The following is a 19,485-nucleotide window of genomic DNA, read 5'->3' as shown; positions in this document are numbered from 1 at the left end:
GGCACTGGTCGCCACCGAGACGTAAAGAAAAATAGGACACACTTCCCAATTATACGCACAGTTCCTTGTCCCTATCTTTCCTTTTTAAGAGGAGAAACAAACAAGCAGAAAAGGGGCACTAAGCGTTTCAGAGGAGATTACTACTTAGATTCTCTGGGCAGGGAAACAGCATCGAGAGTCAAGAGTCAGGGCACCTATGAACCTAGGGAGTCTTTTTAGGAGAAAGGAGTTGGTGCAAGAGGTATGGGGTTATGAGTAAAGCCAAGGAGCCCAAACCTGGTGAAATTTATCATCCTTATCATGTAGGTGGTATGTAATCTGTTCCATCCGGGCAATAAACTAGATATAGGATCGCAGGGCCGCCAGAGTGGGGGGTTCAGCTTGTTTCCAAGATTTAGCTACTAGGCATCACGCAGCAGCAAGGACATGGGAAGCCAATTTCGCAGACTGTCTATCATCATCAATCAGCGGGTAACAGAGAAGAAAAGACCATGGGGTAAATGTATCAAAGTGTGAGTTTGCCAGCGTGTTTAAATCGCGGCAAACTGCGGGTGTTTAACCGCGAGTTTTTAAAAAAAAAATGGAAATGTATCAAGCTGCGATTTTGAGACTCATGTTCAAAATCGCTAGTCATCTCTGGCGATTTTGAGCGATGTAAACACTCACGAGTTTAGCAAACTCTCCAGTGTTTGGCAAACTCGCCTGTGTTGTAACAGTGAGTTGTCAACACATCACTGTTACACTGGCCCTGGTTAAAAGTTAAAGAATAGATAAAAGTAAAAAAAAAAAAAAAGCGTGAGGTCCCCCCACTATTCTAGCTTAACCCTAGTACTGCCTGACTAGTTGCTGGTCCCGTGAAAATCAGGGAAAAATTTTGCGTGGGGTTCCCCCGATTTTCACTTTACCAGCACATATTACTGTACTTAGCGCTTACGCAAGTAACATAGCGCATTGCGCATGCGCTACACTACTTGCGTAAGCTGTAATACAGTAATATGCGATTTCCCCACTAGCGTGGGAAAATCCCATAATACTGTACTTTGCTCTTACGCAAACAACGTAAGATCATTGCGAAACGGACCTCCTACTAGGTAGGAGGTGTTTGCTGCGGCTCAAGAACTTTTTTTTTTTTCTGCAATCAAGCACAAAGATTCGGGAAATTACAAATATGGGCCACTTGTGGGCAAAGTGTTCCAGTTTCTCAAGAATTGATTATGGAGGTATAAAATGGATGGGACTGGGGCAAGCCATCAAGATGGAAGTATAAATATTAAGGGACTGGGGCAAGCCAGGAACTTGGTAAGAAGAAAGAAGACAGCATTGGTAAGTATTTGTTTTTTTTAAATTTTTATTAAATAGATGTGGTAAAAAAAGAGGGTGGGTAGTATATTTATTAAAAATAAAAACCCCACAATAAATACATGTGGTGTTTATGAGGGTGTTGTTATTTATTTAACTTTTTTCTTTGTGGAACTACAGGTCCCAGCAAGCCAGGGATGTCAGGGCATGTTGGCACTTGTGGTTCTCCAAGTGCCAACATGCCCTGGCTGCCGTGGGTATGCTGGTGCTTGTAGTTATACAAGCAACAGCATGGCCACAGTTTTTAGGACAACCTGGCTGGCTGGAACTTGTAGTTCCACAAAAAAAATTGGTGTCAGTTTGTTTTTTAAACATTTTCTCGCCATATTACCCTACTACCCACAGCTCAGGGGTAGTTGGAAGAGCCCTAGTGCTATCAGCACTGGGCTGGTTCTTTCTAGGGGGGATGCCCGCTCGTTTTTTTTGGTGGACCCCACTCCCTAGGGAATCAAGCCCAGCGCTGAACAGTCTAGGGTTGGTTAGTCATTATGGCAGGGGGACCCCGAACGCCGACAAGGCTCGGGACATAAAGCTCCAGGAGATTCTGTCAAAAGCCTTCTCACCGTCAAGGGAGAGAACAATGGCTGGGGCCTTCCTGGTATTAATGATATGAATCAGATTAACGACTGTCCTGGTATTGTCTCTGGCCTGACGTCCCGGTTTAAAGCCAACTTGGTCGTAATGTATAAGGGAGGGAAGGACTGAATTTAGCCTATTAGCCAAAATTTTTGCATATAATTTGACATCTATATTAAGCAGGGAGATAGGGCGATAACTAGCGCAGTCATGTACATCCTTACCTTCTTTATGAATGACGGAGATCCGAGCCTCCAAAGAATCCCTAGACCAGGAACCCCCCATCAGAACTGAGTTGAATAGGGTGTGCAAACGGGGGATCAGGAGGCCAGCAAACTTCTTATAGTACACGGCAGTAAAGCCGTCTGGCCCCGGGGCCTTTGCTGTTTTCTGAGACTTCATGGTTTGTATAATTTCATCCCTAGTAATCTCAGCCCCCAGAAGAGTACTAGCCTGTGGAGAGAGTTTCGGAAGCATAGCAGAAGAAAGAAAAGATTCAATCAGCTGCGAGTGTTGTTGGGAGACTAAAGGGTCAGATGGCTGGGGCAGGTTATAAAGTTTAGTGTAATAGGATTGGAAGGCAGCACGTATCCGCTGAGGGTCATAGTGTAAATTTCCATCGGAGTCCCTGATAGCCAGGAGATCCCGGGCCGCTATCTTGGCTCTAAGTTTGGTGGCCAGCAGTCTATCGGCCTTGTCGCCCTTTTCATAGTAGCGCTGATTGAGCCACTTCAGTTTATTGGCAAGAGATTTAATTCACCACGGACAGAAGCAATTTCCTGGAGAACCAAGGGATCGGGGTTCAATTTGTGCCGTTGCTCTAAGGTTCTCAGCGAGTCCGTCAATTGAATAGTTTTAGCCAAACGGAATCGCTTAGTCCGAGCCGCCAAGGCAATAAGATGCCCCCGTATTACAGCCTTATGGGCGTCCCAGTAAGTCATAGGAGAGATATCAGGGGTGTCGTTCGTCTCAAAGTATTCAGAGAGAAGAGAATTTAGGTGAGTAATGGTTTCTTTATCATGTAGAAGTGATTCGTTGATTCTCCAGGTTGCTCTAGGAGGGCGGTGAGCAAGGGAAGAGAGTACAGCAGAGACAGGAGCATGGTCTGACCAGGTAACAGGGAAAATTTGGGAGGAGCAAAGTTTAAGAGTGAGGTCGTGGCTGAGCAGGATCATGTCAATCCGGGAGTAGGTTTTATGGGGAGGAGAAAAGAAGGTATAGTCCCTGGCCAGAGGGTCCAATACTCTCCATGAGTCGTATAAGTTATGGAGTTTTAGAAAAGCCTGCAAGGCAGCTGTGGTGTGGGCATCTCTCCTCAAGGGAGAAGAGAAGGGGCTCGTGGAACGATCTATAGTCGGGGCTAGGACAGCGTTGAAGTCCCCAGCGACCATAAGTTTACCTTGACGAACACGTGCTAACAAAGAACCCAGTTTTTTGAAGAACCTATGCTGGCCGGTGTTGGGTGCATAGAGGTTCACTAGAGTGCAGGGGAGATTATTCAGAGTGCCTATGAGTATCAGGAATCTACCTTCCTTATCTTTATGTGAGTAATAGATTACTTTTTTATTGACACTAAACTAGCTACCAAGCTTCGCGGAGCTGAGGTTCACCTGTTTGCCTGGACAGATCACATGGGTATATCTCTTCAATTAGATATTGTAGACCTTCCCAAGCGAAGTCCAAATTGGCGATTGGATGACACTCTTTTGCTTAATCCCACGACGTGTCTAGAGATAGCAGAGACTCTTACTGAATTTTTCACTCTAAATGAAACCCCTGAAATATCTCTGTCCACGATATGGGAGGCACACAAGGCCACAATTTGTGGACGCCTTATCAGTATTGCTGCATCTCGACGTAAGAAGGAACGGGAGCAGATATCCGCATTGGAGACCCAGCTTCTCTCCTTGCTTACTCGGCATCAAGGTTCACTAAATCAGTTGCATCTGAGGGAATGAACGATAGTGAGGGGCCAGCTCAACGCGGTCTTGTCCAAAAAAACAGCCCGTACCCTTAAATGGACTCAGCAGCTCTTCTATGAAAAAGGCGACAAGACAGACTCTCTACTAGCCCGAAAACTCCGTCAGAGGCACACACGTAACGCAATTTCATCTATTAAAAATTCTCAAGGGCAGTTGACATACAATCCAAACTCTATATTGAAAGAATTTCAGGCATATTATTCTTCACTATACAATCTGAATGCATCAAACCAGCCACCCCCTGACCTAGACAGTAAAATAAATGCCTATCTCCACTCCTGCCATCTCCCGCAACTATCTGACTCAGACATCCAATTTCTCTGTTCTGATATAACAAATGAAGAAACCACTGCAGCCTTGCGCAGTATGAAGGTAGCCTCAGCTCCAGGTCCAGATGGACTCCCTGCCAAGTATTACAAAAAATTTGCTGGGATTCTTAGTCTAAAACTAACTACTTGGTTTAACTCTATCCTCAATGGGGCCCCCTTTGATCTGGCTACAACCCGAGCTCGGATCATTGTCATACCGAAAGAGGGTGAAGACCTCTCTCTTTGTAGTAGCTACCGTCCCATATCTTAATGTCAATTTGAAAATATATGCTAAAGTCCTCACGAATAGAGTAAACTTGGTCCTCCCGAAGTTAGTACATCCCAACCAGGTGGGATTTGTCCCAGGCCGGCAGGCTGCAGACAACACCAGACAGACTATTGATCTCATCCAGCATATTAATGAAGGTAAATTGCCCTCCCTACTCATGTCCCTGGATGCCGAAAAAGGCATTTGACCGCGTTGGATGGCCCTTCATGATGAAAACCCTCTCAGCTTACGGCTTCAGAGATCGCTTTCATAAAGGGATCTACACCTTGTATGCTAACCCAACTGCTTCTGTCCAGGTGAACAGGTGTTCCTCCCCATCTTTTCAAATTCAAAATGGAACGCGACAAGGTTGCCCCCTCTCTCCAATTCTGTTTGTGCTAATCAAAGAGCCCATGAAAATATGTCAAAATCCTAATATCACTGGCATTCAGCTACCCTCCGGCGTCTATAAGGTTGCGCTTTACCCAGATGATATCCTCCTTATCATCACCAATCCCCTAACGTCACTACCCAACCTATTCCAGGAGCTCGATAATTTTTCTACAGTCTCAAATTTTAAGGTCAATACGGCTAAGACAGATATCCTGGATCTCTATATCCCACCAAAGTTAAAGCAGCTCTTGGAACTAAACATTCCTTTTCATTGGAACTCCGATTGTATTAAGTACCTGGGTATAGCAATTACCAGAAAGGTACCAAGCAAACTACCCTCAGCTAATAGCTTGTCTTAAAAAGGACATGATCTCCTGGGATAAACTAATAATATCTTGGGTGGGACGGATTACATCAGTGAAGATGAATTTGCTTCCCACACTGCTTTACCTTTTCTATATCCTTCCTATCAAAATTCCTCCATCTGCCCTAAAAATGTTACAAGCTTCCGTTATGCACTTTATTTGGTCAAATAAGAGACCTGGGATCTCTGCTCGTATTCTACAACGCCCTCCCATGGCAGGTGGCCTCGGTATAAACAATCTTCGCAACTATTACTACGTAGCACGTTTAGCTCAATGTGTTCAATGGCACTCCCCGCCTGGAACCAGGGTCTGGGTTGATATAGAATCAGATCCATTAGGAGGCTCACCAATTTGTTCTACTCTCTGGCTTCCAGCTGCACAATGCCCAGCCCCTTCTAGAGTCCACCCAGTAATAGCCCTCTCCCTCTCAATCTTGTCCCGATGTAATACAATGGCATCTCTATCTCCTGCTTCTCCAATAATAATACCTCTTTGGTCAATTCTAGCCTTCACGCCTGGCCTATCACATCCTATGTACACAAAATGGGGTGGGGGAGGTAAATTATTGCTGCTAAATCACATCCCTGGGACTCCAACATTCCCTCAGGTTTCAGAGTTAGCGGACCGGTGCAGGTTTACAATGGGACAGTTCCACCAATACTTGCAAATTAGACATTATCACCAAAAGGTCAGGGTTCAGTTATCCTCTAGGTCTCCCACTGTGTTTGAGAATTTATGCCTATCAGGACCATCTTCAAAGGGTCTTATTTCCACGCTGTACAATGCTTTACTTCCCATCTCCACAGAGGTCAGGGGTCTATTCCAGACGCAGTGGGAGGCGGACTTGGGAGCGTCTCTAGATCCAGAAGAATGGTCAGACATTTACGAGTGGACAGCGTGCTGTTCCATAAATGTCCGTATTTAAGAGAAAGCTAATAAATTGCTCCATAGATGGTATGACGCTCCTTCTAGGCTTCATGGTATATATACACACAAACAAGCCCCACTTGTTGGAAAAACTGTGGCCACGTTGGCACCTTTATGCACACTTGGTGGGACTGCCCCAAACTGCGCCCATACTGGACAGAGGTTCTCACATTAGCTGCAACGGTTCTGTGTTATTGCCCCTGCCTCTTCCAGATCTCCCAACGCATACCCGTAAGCTCCTCCCGCACATAATCAGTGCAGCAACCTGTCAAATAGCTGCCTATTGGAAAAATCCCAGGCCTTCTACTCTCCAATTGGTCTGTGGTCGGGTTTGGCATACCTATCAGATGGAACATATCACCAGTGTGCTGAGGGGCTCCTCCGTGTCTTTCAACAGGGTCTGGTCTCCCTGGGTATCATACCATAATCAACCTCTGCCTCAATTCTAGCTGAGCCCGATCATTTATTGGAACTATCAGATTAAAAAGCTCTCTTATTAAAAGCGTGAACTCCTTCTTCCTTTCCCCAGTCCTCCTAACCCTCTCTTCCTTCCCTATATTACCTTGTACCACTCTTTTCCCCTTCTCTTTCTTCTCTCCTTTGTTTATACAAGCTAAAAAAAAAAAAAAAAAAAACATCTTCATGGTACTATATTAGTATGTAGTTAAATTAATACTGTGAAAACGCTGTGAGACAGTGTCATACATACTGTTTCATTTTTATGTTCATGTGCTATCCAGCCAATGTACCTTTCAAGAATTCTTTCTTTATTCTGTAACACTGTTCAAGACAAGATGTTATTAATAAAACGTATTTTAAAAAAAAAAAAATACATATACTTTAATATGGAGATGATCCTCCTTTTGCAATGATAACAGCTTCCACTCTTCTTGGAAGGTTTTCCACAAGATGTTAGAGTGTTTCTGTGGGAATTTGTGTCCATTTCTTCTATATAGCATTTATGAGGTCAGGCACTGATGTTGTACAAGAAGGCCTGGCTCGCAATCTCCATACCAGTTAATCCCAAAGGTATTCGATGGGGTTGAGGTCAGGGATCTGTGGCGGGCCAGTCAAGTTCTTCCGTACCAAACTCATCAAACCATATCTTTGTAGTCCTTGCTTTGTGCATTGGAGCACAGTAATGTTGGAATAGAAAAGGGCCTTTCCCAAGCTGTTGCCACAAAGTTGGAAGTATAGCATTGTCCCAAATGACTTGGTATGCTGAAGCATTAGGTATGTCCTTCACTGAAGATAAGGTGCCTAGCCCAAACCCTGAAAACCAGCCTCATACCATTATCACTCTTCTACCAAACTTCACAGTTTGGTAAACGGCATAGTGCATTCACAGGCATAATGCAGTCAGGTAACGTTTTCCTGGCATCCACCAAACTCAGACTCACCCATCTGACTGCCAAACAGGGAAGTGTGATTTGTCACTCCACAGCTTCACAGTCCAGTGTTGGTGTGCTTTACACCGCTCCATCCAACGCTTGGCATTCTTCTTGGTGATGTAAGGCTTGTATGCAGCTGCTCGCCATGAAAACCCACTACATTAAGCTCCAGTTTTTGTGCTAACATTAATGCTAGAGGAAGTTCAGAACTTTTCAGCTATGGAATCAGAAGAGAGTTGGAGACTTTTGCACACCATGTGCCTTAGCAGTTGTTGACCCCGCATTGTGATTTTACGTGGTCTTCCGCTTCATGGTTGAGTTGCTGTTGTCTCTAAATGCTTCCTCTTTCTAATAATATCACTTACAGTTGACTGCGAAATATCCAGTAGGGATAAAATTTCACAAACCATTTTATTGCAAACGTGGCATCCTATCACAGTTCTATGCTTGAAGTCACTGAGCTCTTCACAACAACCCATTTTGTATCACAAATGTTTTCAAATGGAGACTGCATAGTTAGGTGCTTGATTTTATACACCTCTGGCATTGTGTCTGATTGAAACACCTCAATTCAATAATTAACAGGCGTGGTCGAATACTTTTGTCCATGCAATGTTTGTGTACATCTACGTATATACCTGTACTTTATCCTCAATATTTCCAGTTAGTATACTTGGGTGCTCTCCTAGTAGTATAGTGGAATACTAAGTGCAATAATGAAGAACTGCTATTACATGAGGCACTCCTAGGGAATTTCATTGGAAAAGTATCATTAAGGATCTGATATTTAGTCTTTATGTGACCAACCAAAAAGGTGATAAATAAAATATAACTTTTTTTTTGTGTCCATAAAATATTATTTACATTAAAAAAGTGAAATATTAAAGTACTAAAAACAGATTGGGCCAATGGAGGGTGATCAATGTTATAGCAAACCATGTAATTTCTAATCCTCTAATGGGGCACCATATGAGGCTAGACTTAGCCAACACGATAGTATTGGTAACCAAAATCTAAAGTACAGTCAGTAGCTTAAGGCATCACCTCGAACTCGGCTGGTTGCTTATCTAACGATAACCAGCATCCTTGCTCTATTTACTGATTTTTCTGTGTCTAGCTGGTTGCTAAGCCGTAGCAGCAGCTGCTTAGCTTTTCTATTCAGCACAGGTGCAGGATAGTTAAATCAATGAGAGTGTCTGACTCCTATTTTTTGTTCAACCTTTATATACCTCTCTGTCCCCACATGACCTGTGCTGGTTATAGCTCTGTCTGACCCAGGGTGTGTTTATACCTGCAATCAGCGGCAGGCTGGGCTGGGGGGCAGGGGGACATCTGCCCTCCGGGCAAGTCCCGTAGTGGACTACCTTGGTCTGGGTCATAGGGCCACCTGCATTTTTTTTCTTTTAAAATGTTCATAATAGGCTGCTAAGTCGAGTCTTGCCCTCCTGGTTAAAATTTGCCCTCTCTCTTCTGCCTCCAATCCTGCTGTAAATTCTACTGACTCCCTGTGTTTCACACAGACCGTTTACAGACCACTTTTCTGCCATTCTTGACGCTAGCCTGTTTTACAACTCTTTCTCAGGTTACTGTCAGTCCCTGTTCTCAGCCTATTATCCATGCCTTTGGACAATGCCTCTGTACTCTGTACAAGGTTTATCAAAGTCTCTGTATTGCCCCTGTCTTTGTCCTGCTATTTTCTGGTCTCCTGCTGTGTCCTGTACACACCCACAAATACCCTAAATTGACAAACTATTACTGTTACAGGTGAAGTATTGAGGGCAATGGAGTTTTGGTGACCACATAGCGTTCTACTATTGAGGGGGTGCTAAAGATGAAGATTCCGAGAAGAGTTTCTAAAGGTCTTATTATAACAAGATTGAGCATTATTAGTGTGATATACAATTGGACACCAGTGCATTGGCGCTTCCTAATTTATCAAGTCACTTAACATTTGCTGTATAGTCTACTGTTAGTACTGTGTGCCGCGCTGCGGATACCTTGTGGCGCCTAACAAATAAATGATAATAATAATAATAATAATTTGCTACTCTGCACATGTGCACAACTTGCTCCATTTATTTTTAGCTGCATGTGTTTAACACTTGCGGCCTGTTATGCACGTTTTGTCGCTATCCAATAACGATTGTCGAATCTCGATTTGTGTTTCCAACGCACAAATATTTATTCTCAAAAAGTAGCAGAATAATTCAAGCGAAATAATAATAAGTACAGCCATTACTTATCACAGGCGCTCTGGATCCAGTGAACAGTCATTCAAGTCTGAAGTCTGTGGTCAAGATGACTGAACATTAGATGAAAAGCTCCTGCTTATATGCAAACAGAAATACAGTAAAACAATGCAGATGGTGTGACTTGCTTCTCTTGGTCCAGGCTTCAGGAAGGTCCAGGGGGTTGCAGATCATAGGCTAGTTCAAACTAAAGAATCCAAAGGTGGGGGTCATCTCTCCAGGGGATGTGCACCGTTTTTCCCTCCAACACTCCAGTTTCAACTAGTTCATTAGCATTTTATCATTAAAGGTTTATTCCCTAACATCAATAACTAGAGTATGCAATGTGCGATCTCTTCGCCGAATGAACCTGACAGCTGCTGATGAATAGGGGATTAAAATGATATCAGACATGACACAATTCCTTTAACCTGAACCATAGGTTTTACTAATATGCATATAACTTATAATATTAAACATGAATACTACTATCTTTCGACATAAATGACTATGTGTTGCAACTACAATTACTGTGTACTATTTACAACTGTATATGTTTGTGCGAATGTGTGTAAAAGTGTAGAAATTGTTTACTGCCATGTGTTGCGGCTGGATACGCTGTTCCACGCCGTAGCATGCACTACGCATATTTTTCGACAAAGACAAAGTTTGCTCGATATTAATTGAAATGACTTTATTCAATTTGCTTACTTCAACAGGCCTCTTGCACTTCACGAGGTAGATCAGGGACATTTGTTTGCATACAATATAGGCTTTCATATGCACTTTAATAGCACCCCTTTGACAATGACTCTTATTTTGGATTACACATATCTTTGAAATAATTTCCTTACAAAGTGGAAATTCTGACAGATGCAGTTTTTGAGTTTGTGCTGATGATGATTGCCACATATTTGCTATGGATGCATCTATATGGTAGATTTAAGGATGCTCTCATGTTTAAGATACAAGTAACTCAAATTACAGATGTGAAGATGTAACTTGCCAACACAAATATATATATAACAGAAGTGAGGCCGGATTAAAATGTTATTTAACCACTAAAATATATTTGAAATGAGCATCAGTTTTGCTTAGTTAAAAATAAAAAGCTCATCATGTTATGTTTTTTTATGCATTTAAACTATAGCATTAGCAAGTATAGAAATTACATTATACATTTTCTTAACTATTGAGTACTCTGCAATCATCATCATTAGCCTCAGAAACAAAATGTCTACTCTTATCTAGTGTTTTTTTCTTATACATATCAGAGGATGACGTACAGAAAAATCAATGCAATTAAAATTTGATTTTAAAAACATAAATTTACTTAACATTTACAGACTTTTTATCAAGAGTTTTATACAGTTACTCATAAAAATAAGCAATGACTTTGCTTATTTCATGAAAATTAACCAGCTATATGAAAAATAATCACAACTATAAAAAAATTATATCATATGCTATAATGTGCATACTTTTTAAGTGAACATTTAAGAAACAATTTCCATTTCATTTTGTCTGTTTTCTAACATAAACATGTCTTTCTCTACATTTCATACAGGAGGTTGGAAGCATCATTGGAAAGGTCAGTACAGCATATCTAGTTAATTGTGATTGTTCTATGCAATTCAAACCATGCCATCTATAAACCATTTTTGCGATTTTTTTTTCATAACAGAAAGGTGAGACCGTTAAGAAGATGAGAGACGAGGTAAGAATATGAAATGTCAGTGTATCTTTCCTAATTTCTGACAGAGAAGATGTTAACTCTCCATTCAGAATATTATATCCTGCACTAGAAAAGTATGAGTGTCACTCAGTGGTTGCAAATATTTCTTCATCTGTAAGCTACCACATTTTGTAATGTGCACATTTACATTACATGTTTGCCATTTTAGTATAATATAGTAAATGGAAAATACTTTTGCATAATTGGCAATGGACCTATTTTGTTTTATTTTGAAAAGATATTGTATTTTTAAATAGAGTCAATTGTTGTTTAATTTCTGTTGTAAATGTTCAGACAAACAAACTTTCCTGGTTCTATCAAGCTGTAACTTTTGAAAGACACATGTTTCAAATATTTTTCTATATAATCAATGGCTTAGCATTATGTAATTTAAAGTTGTCACCTGAAAATATGCACAAAAGTTAAATGCTATATTTCAGGCAGATAATTAATTTGTAGTCTTTGTTTTACAAGTAAACTTTACACAATGCACATATTTTTTCAGCACTCTGCAAATTAGACTTGTACACCATCAAATGGTTGGTGCTCTGTACTTTTCTTGAACTCTATAGAGCCAATTATGGCATGTGCCTAATAATGAAATAATTAAAAAGCGTCCTTACAAAGTAAGCTGCAATTTAAACTAGATGCTTTGGGACTCATTTATATTTGAATGTACACTCAACTGTTGTTTAAAAAACAAATGTAACTTGCATGCTGTATGCCCATATTCAATAATCCGCCTAACGGTTGATAACTTTACCTTTTACATTATTTTGCCTATCAAGATTTACCTTGTCACTATGAAATAAAGACAGAAGACAATTGTTTGGCGTATGAAAAGTCACAAAATTTATTGAAGAATGCATTTTAATCAGAATAGTGGGCAATAAATAGCAAGACCAATCAGCCTTCAGCCATATCCATAAACCATAAACTTCTTGAGCTAAATATTGGAACACTTCTAGGTGGTGGAGCCCAACTCTACCCAGTTTGGCTCATTAGCTGAGGCCCGCCCGACCAAGCGGTGCCCCCCAAGTTCCCCGAGTGTAGTAACTAATTGAAAATCCTTGTTAGGGGAGGGTGCCCAACATGCCACCTCTGTTGGCGTGTTGGGCCATGTGTCATTATGGCCTCTAATTGGACTGCTTTCCACCACAGCTATGTTCCCCTAACCCCAGGAACCTAAGCCCACCACCAAAGTGACCTCTCAACGCCCAACAAGAGAAACAAAAAAACTGTTTCACAAAATAAGTGATGCATCAGACAGGTGCCAACCATCTTTCCTATGTAAGATCTGTGAATCGGGCTTTGATGGCCAGGTAGCTAGTCACCTCACCCCGTAAACCTATGAAACAACTCCTTTAACTTTAAAAAGAGCCTTGTCAATGGAAGTTGGGCTAACAACATGTCCCCAATTTATTCAGGAAATAATGACTGACCAAAGTTAACTGATGGCCACTTGGAATTAATGACTTCCATATTTGATTTGATACGGTCAATGAGGTCATGCCAATTTAGCTTTCCTAAATCGCTTCCTCCCAAATGCATGATTAAAGTTCCTGGACGCTCAAAGAGTATACTTAACAGTTACCTCCAATGGAGGCCTCTAAAGCCCAACTATCAAATAAAGTTAGTCTGGAGATATATGCTCGAGCTGCAAGCAGGACCACTTATACTAACCCAAAATATAAATAAATGGCCCACCAGCTCCACCATCTTAACGTCTCACTGTGGACCTGTAACATGAAGGTAGAGTAGACAGGAGACAACAGCCAAAGCAAGCATATGAAAAACAGATAAGCAAGCACAGCCAAATTAGCCAAAGGCGCGCATGCGCAGGATGACCCATATGGAGGTAAAAGCGAAAACCTCAGGGTGCCACCAGCCACTCAGAGGAGAAAATTAGGAAATTCCCTCCATGCCTCCTTTGAACAAGACTAGCGACATGTGTCATGGTTCAGTCTAGCTGAAAGGATAAAATCTAGGCTTAATGCGCTGCAGGTGACCTAATATATTATTCAAAACAAACTGATTTTATCTACCCAAAACCATAATGGTCTTAACAGAATAACCTTCTGAGGCTTCTACAATAGCAGCATCATTTCTACAAGAGTGAGTCCTGTATCCCACAAACCAATTTTTTTTAAAACCTTTTTTGTGAAACTGCTTTAAATTAAAGAATTTGTTAGAGGGAACCTATCAAAATGACTAAGCCAATTATTACCAAAAATCTGGCTCCATATATAGAAAAAAATAATATTAACTGTGGCATTCTTCCTGCGCTACAAAGTGATCCAAAGGCCCTTTAACGAGTGGGTCCGTTAAAGACCTGTGGTTATTACACACACACATATACGTCACCTGTGAAAACCATATTATTATGAACCAATCCTGAAACCAGCTGTCAACTTTGAGGACGCAACCAATTATTTTATTCTAAATGCAGCAAAGAAAGCAACAAAAATCTCCTATCGATAAATATTCTTCTTCTTAAGCATTCTAAAAGCAAAAAGAGAGTGGCCTTTCAATTATTAATAGCTTTGGCCACCCTTAAATTATGGCACCCAAAATTAATGCTCTTGTCCCGAAAGCGGTCCCCCCACAATTCCACCACCACAATAATTACAAAATGCCAACAGCAAAAGATTTCTTGTATTAAAGTAATAAAATAATTCCTTCAGCAAAAGAAACTTTAAGATCAAAATTATATCATTGTTTATTTACAAAAGAATAAGCAAGCGCTGTGATAACATTATCACTCTCATTTTCAGAATTGAAAACTCTGTCTGTTCACATTCCAGACAGTTACTTTTAGTACCAATAAAAGAAGGTTGTACTACAATTTACAAATATCATATTACAATTGGCTGAGAAAGTATATAGGCGTATCCTGATGCAGACTTCCCTGGATGCAATGGAAACTCTGAAGAAATTCTGTTTAAGTCTTTGTTCCAACAAATCTCTTGATTGGAAACATCTGTTTGGATGTTTAATAAACTCCTTCAATCCTTTTCATATCCCTCATCAGCTCACACGAAAGGATTAAATAATATAACATATGACATCATAAAACCACATAAAATATTAATGATATACTAAAATAGGATAAAACATTATAAATATTTTCATATTAATAAATTGTCCTTATCCAAAATAAAACATCTTTGACAACCCCTCATTTGATAGTTCTCTAAACTATCACACAATATTATAATTACGAGGTTTAATTTCTTTATAGAGTTCTATAATTTCTTCCCCTATATTATTCGCTCTCTTAATTTCCTTACTCAATGTTTTCTTACAAAATTTCAACAGTACTGGTATACATTTTAATACAAAATAGATAACTAACAATATTCCTAATATAAAAAAAAATCTTCCTAATGAATGCATCAACAATTGAAACCATGTACTAAAACCTGAAAAATTATTATTATATATTGTTTTTAATCTAATAACGAAAACCTTGTATCCACTGCAGATAATGTCATGTTATATATATATATCTTTGCAAAATCTCTCTTTACTTTTATTACTTCATCTGTAATGTTACACAATAACCTCTTGTTTGTGCAATAAAATAATTCAAGATCAATCTATGCTCTATTAACTATATTTTAAAAACTTGAAGTTCTTTTGCAACATAACAAAAGGTTTCATCATACACATTTGATATTTTATCAATGTAGCTAAACCTTAGATACAAAACCAATTCATATTTCTATGTGCAGTGCCTATAACTTTTAATATAATCCATAATTGTACACCAGTTGATTCACTCTTTTCATCACTTCTTTCCTTTCTTTTTATAGTCAAATATCTATTATATATTTTTTCGATACAATTTCCTTTAAATCATTTTGTGCAAATACATTAACAACTGGAATCACCTAACCTGGATAACATATTCTACCTTAATTCAATGGTATACATTTATATGCCTTACTTCCACATTTGTAATATATCATCTAATAAAATACATGGTATTGCTACATGTAATATATCTATGTATACAATATCTATAAACTTTCCGTGTTTGTTTTTCTCTAACTGCTCTTTACAAACACCATCTTGTAACATTATAATATTTTATTTGGGTACACCCAATGAGGGTGTCATTGGGGGAAGGCTATTTTTAAATGCAGGGCTTTTCCCAATTTTTACCTAGATGTTCATTTTTCTCATCTATAGGTCTATTAGTAAAATTTATACATATAACACTTTCAGTCAATACATGTGGCAACAATTTTAAATAAAGAGGCCATGTTTCATTATATTTCCCAACAACTGGTCTTTCCTCTGGCAAATTAAGCAACTCTGTAAGATTTAAAGGTATTGGCAACAATTTAACATATTGGTGTCCATGTAGTGTATGTGTACACATCCAACAATTAGTTTAATTGCTCGTCCTATCATACCATTGAACACATTTTCAGGAGGTTATTACAATATTGACATATACATATTTCAGTTGATAGTCTCTTATTACAATCTTCAGGTTTATCTCCAATTACTTATCTTTTAATTCTATCTTATATGTGTCATTATTGTATGTGTTATTAGTTATGAGTAGAATGAATGATGAAGACAGTTCTGATTCTTTATTTTTACAACTATATGCCCCCATTTCCTCAAAACCACTACCGGATCTTACCATCAGGTCCTCATAACCAAATGTCCATAAAAAAAATAATATAATGTATAAGAATCAGAAAACAGATCATGCCTATAGCGATGGCAATAGTAATAAGGATATTATCCTTTGGCTTCTTGGTCAGATTATTCTTCCCGAACCACATCATTGTCAGAGTCCTGAAATAAATTTGTTATATATGGTTCCAAAACTTTATTAGTCTCTGCGTCTTTTCAGGTCACTGTCGGATCGACTACCTTCTTGCAGTGGGATATGTGAATCCAAGTATCTTGTTTCAGCAACTTTCAATGCTGTGGTTATTCCCATCAATCTGTCAAATAACTAGAACATTAAAATATTCTGACCATAACATTTTCCTGGTTGTATATACTGACAGTTTTCAATAGGCATCTGTAGTACAATCAGTTTCAAAGTCTATTGATGCTTTTGTAACTGCTTACTCATCTAATTCAGGTACTTAATGTCACGATCTGCCCTCAGCTTATGCATTACATCAGGGGTGGGCAAACCAGTCCTCAAGGGCCATATAACAGTTCATGTTTTTAGGATTTCTGTCTGTAGAAACAGCTGGGATAATTACTGACCCAGCCAAATAGATTAACTCAGCTGTGCATGATTAAAGAAATCCTAAAAACATGAACTGTTATATGGCCCTTGAGGACTGGTTTGCCCACCCCTGCATTACATGCTGCTTTGCATGGCAGCTCCTGCCTTTTTGTCCTATTATTGTATTGTATTGGCAGTACCTCCACTCACCAGAGGTGCTGCTATTGTGTGCATTAGGGGTTAAACCTTCCTGTTCATCAATCATTCCATGCACCTGGGTGTGGTCCATTTAAACCTGTCTCCCCCCAGCACACATGGCTGGTTATTGTTGTCCTATTCTCATGTCATATCCTGTGTTACCTGTGGATTCTTCCTCCTGCCTTGCTCCTCTGGTTCATGCTGCCTGGAGTCTGTTCACACCAGTGCTTCCCTGCATTAGCTGTATACCTGCTTGTTTCTGGACATTTATATTATTTCCTACATTAGCCTGCACCTGGTAATTACCACTATTCCTGACTACCTGTTGTTATACTTGTCTGCAAATAAACACAGAGTGTTTTCACCATACTCCTAGCTGTACTTCTGTTTGTAACCGTGACAGTATAACCAGCCACAAAACAGCTTTGGAGTCAGGTGGAAGTTTTTGTTTATTTCTGGGACGCTTTTCTGCAATCAAGTTGTCATTTGTGTTTGCAACATGTCTGTTTCACCAGTCTTGGAATTTCCACTGCTACAAACTTTACAGATGGACATAATATTGCTACGTTCCCAGCTGGCTAAATTTTCCACTTTGCTTTTGGACCCGCTCAGGAGACTGTCAGATTCTGTCTCTCCTAATTCAGAAGCTGCTGATCTGTCTAAATCCACCTTCTCTGCTGATAAACCAGTGCAAACAGCACCTCTAAAAAATACGTCTACAAATTTGCTGTTTTCTATGAACTATGGGGTAACAAATTCCCAGTACACAGGTGGTCCACGCCCCCATTTGACCGAAGAGGAACGGCGGCGCAGGATAACATACAAGTTGTGTCTCTACTGTGCCAGCAATGCACATTTCTTGCAGGACTGTCCTGTCCGTAGACCACGTCAGCTTACTGAAACATCTCCTGTTATTTCCTCTCCGCATTCCAAAATTATTTATGCTCCACCATTTCTGTTCTCTGGGAAGAGACCCAATCTGCCAGCTCCAGCCGCCTGTGCCATGGTGCCAGCTGCCCTTCCAGTCCGCTCCAGAGGGGGCGCTGCCCTTCCAGTCCGCTCCAGAGGGGGCGCTGCCCTTCCAGTCCGCTCCAGAGGGGGCGCTGCCCTTCCAGTCCGCTCCAGAGGGGGCGCTGCCCTTCCAGTCCGCTCCAGAGTTGCCAGTCCATGCGGTCCAGCCCGAGTTGCCAGTCCATGCGGTCCAGCCCGAGTTGCCAGTCCATGCGGTCCAGCCCGAGTTGCCAGTCCATGCGGTCCAGCCCGAGTTGCCAGTCCATGCGGTCCAGCCCGAGTTGCCAGTCCATGCGGTCCAGCCCGAGTTCCCACTTGGTGCTGTCTGCTCCGAGGCTTCTCAAAGTGCTGCCTGCCCTCAGGCTTCTCAAAGTGCTGTCTGCCCTCAGGCTTCTCAAAGTGCTGTCTGCCCTCAGGCTTCTCAAAGTGCTGTCTGCCCTCAGGCTTCTCAAAGTGCTGTCTGCCCTCAGGCTTCTCAAAGTGCTGTCTGCCCTCAGGCTTCTCAAAGTGCTGTCCCTGCCAGGCCTGCCGCCCAGTCCGGGCCTGCTGGCAAGCCTTCTGCCCAGTCCGGGCCTGCTCCCAAGTCTGCCGCCCAGTCCGGGCCTGCTCCCAAGTCTGCCGCCCAGTCCGGGCCTGCTCCCAAGTCTGCCGCCCAGTCCGGGCCTGCTCCCAAGTCTGCCGCCCAGTCCGGGCCTGCTCCCAAGTCTGCCGCCCAGTCCGGGCCTGCTGCCAAGCCTTCCGCCCAGTCCGGGTCTCCTGTCAAGCCTGCTGCCAAGCCTGCCGCCCAGTCCGGGTCTCCTGTCAAGCCTGCTACCAAGCCTGCCGCCCAGTCCGGGTCTCCTGTCAAGCCTGCTGCCAAGTCTGATCCATCCGTTGCCAAGGGTGCAAAGTGTGAGCTGTCATCTACCTTTGAGGGGCACCTTTCTCAATTTAGTGCTCTACTGAGGTTTTGTGCTTCTTATTTCCCCTCAGTACCTAGCCTTGCCAGTGACCCAAAGAGGCAAGTTTTGTTTTTGTTAACACATTTTAGAGGAGAGGCTATGGAATGGGCAAACCCTTTTGTTGAGTCTGATCACCCCATTCTATCTGACTTACAACTATTTGTCGAGGCAGTGATCAACAAGTTTTCACCAACACCTCCCGCTATGCCATCTTACGGGGCCTCCGTATTGTCAGCAGTTCCACCCATCTCACCTGGCCTAGAGATTCCTTTGTGCTCCACCCAATTGGTTCAAACTGCTGTTCCAGGGAATTCTCGCAAGAAGAAAAAGCGAAAGAAGAGAGCAAGGTCTACGGAGCTTGAACTGGCAACTGGCATGGTCTCCTTTGCCTTTCCGCCCTTGGACGAGGACTTTTCTGCCGGACCCCCAATTCTGGACTATGATTCCGATGAATTCAGACATTTTTGATAATTGGGCGTCTGGAATCCGCCCTTAAGGGAGGGGGTACTGTCACAATCTGCCCTCAGCTTATGCATTACATGCTTTGCATGGCAGCTCCTGCCTTTTTGTCCTATTATTGTATTGTATTGGCAGTACCTC

General features: G+C 41.5%; 1 protein-coding gene across 24 annotated transcripts in view; it reads left to right on the top strand.

The window, feature by feature from the left end:
* Positions 1–19,485, top strand: part of LOC142158631 (poly(rC)-binding protein 3-like) — a 1,531,228-nt gene that overhangs the window by 1,366,502 nt on the left and 145,241 nt on the right. For all 24 annotated transcript variants that reach the window (XR_012692823.1, XR_012692822.1, XM_075212788.1 and 21 more), the window contains 2 exons: positions 11,365–11,388; positions 11,482–11,514. Coding sequence is in view for 22 of the 24 variants with exons in the window: in XM_075212788.1 (XP_075068889.1) it covers positions 11,365–11,388; positions 11,482–11,514 (57 nt within the window). In the remaining 2 variants the exon portion in view is untranslated. The remainder of the gene's footprint in view (positions 1–11,364; positions 11,389–11,481; positions 11,515–19,485) is intronic.

This window comes from Mixophyes fleayi, chromosome 5 (genome assembly GCF_038048845.1).
Source record: "Mixophyes fleayi isolate aMixFle1 chromosome 5, aMixFle1.hap1, whole genome shotgun sequence".
NCBI classification, from domain to species: Eukaryota; Metazoa; Chordata; class Amphibia; order Anura; family Limnodynastidae; genus Mixophyes; species Mixophyes fleayi.
The sequence above is the reverse complement of the archived record's forward strand: the minus strand, read 5'-3'. Positions and strand labels throughout refer to the sequence as shown.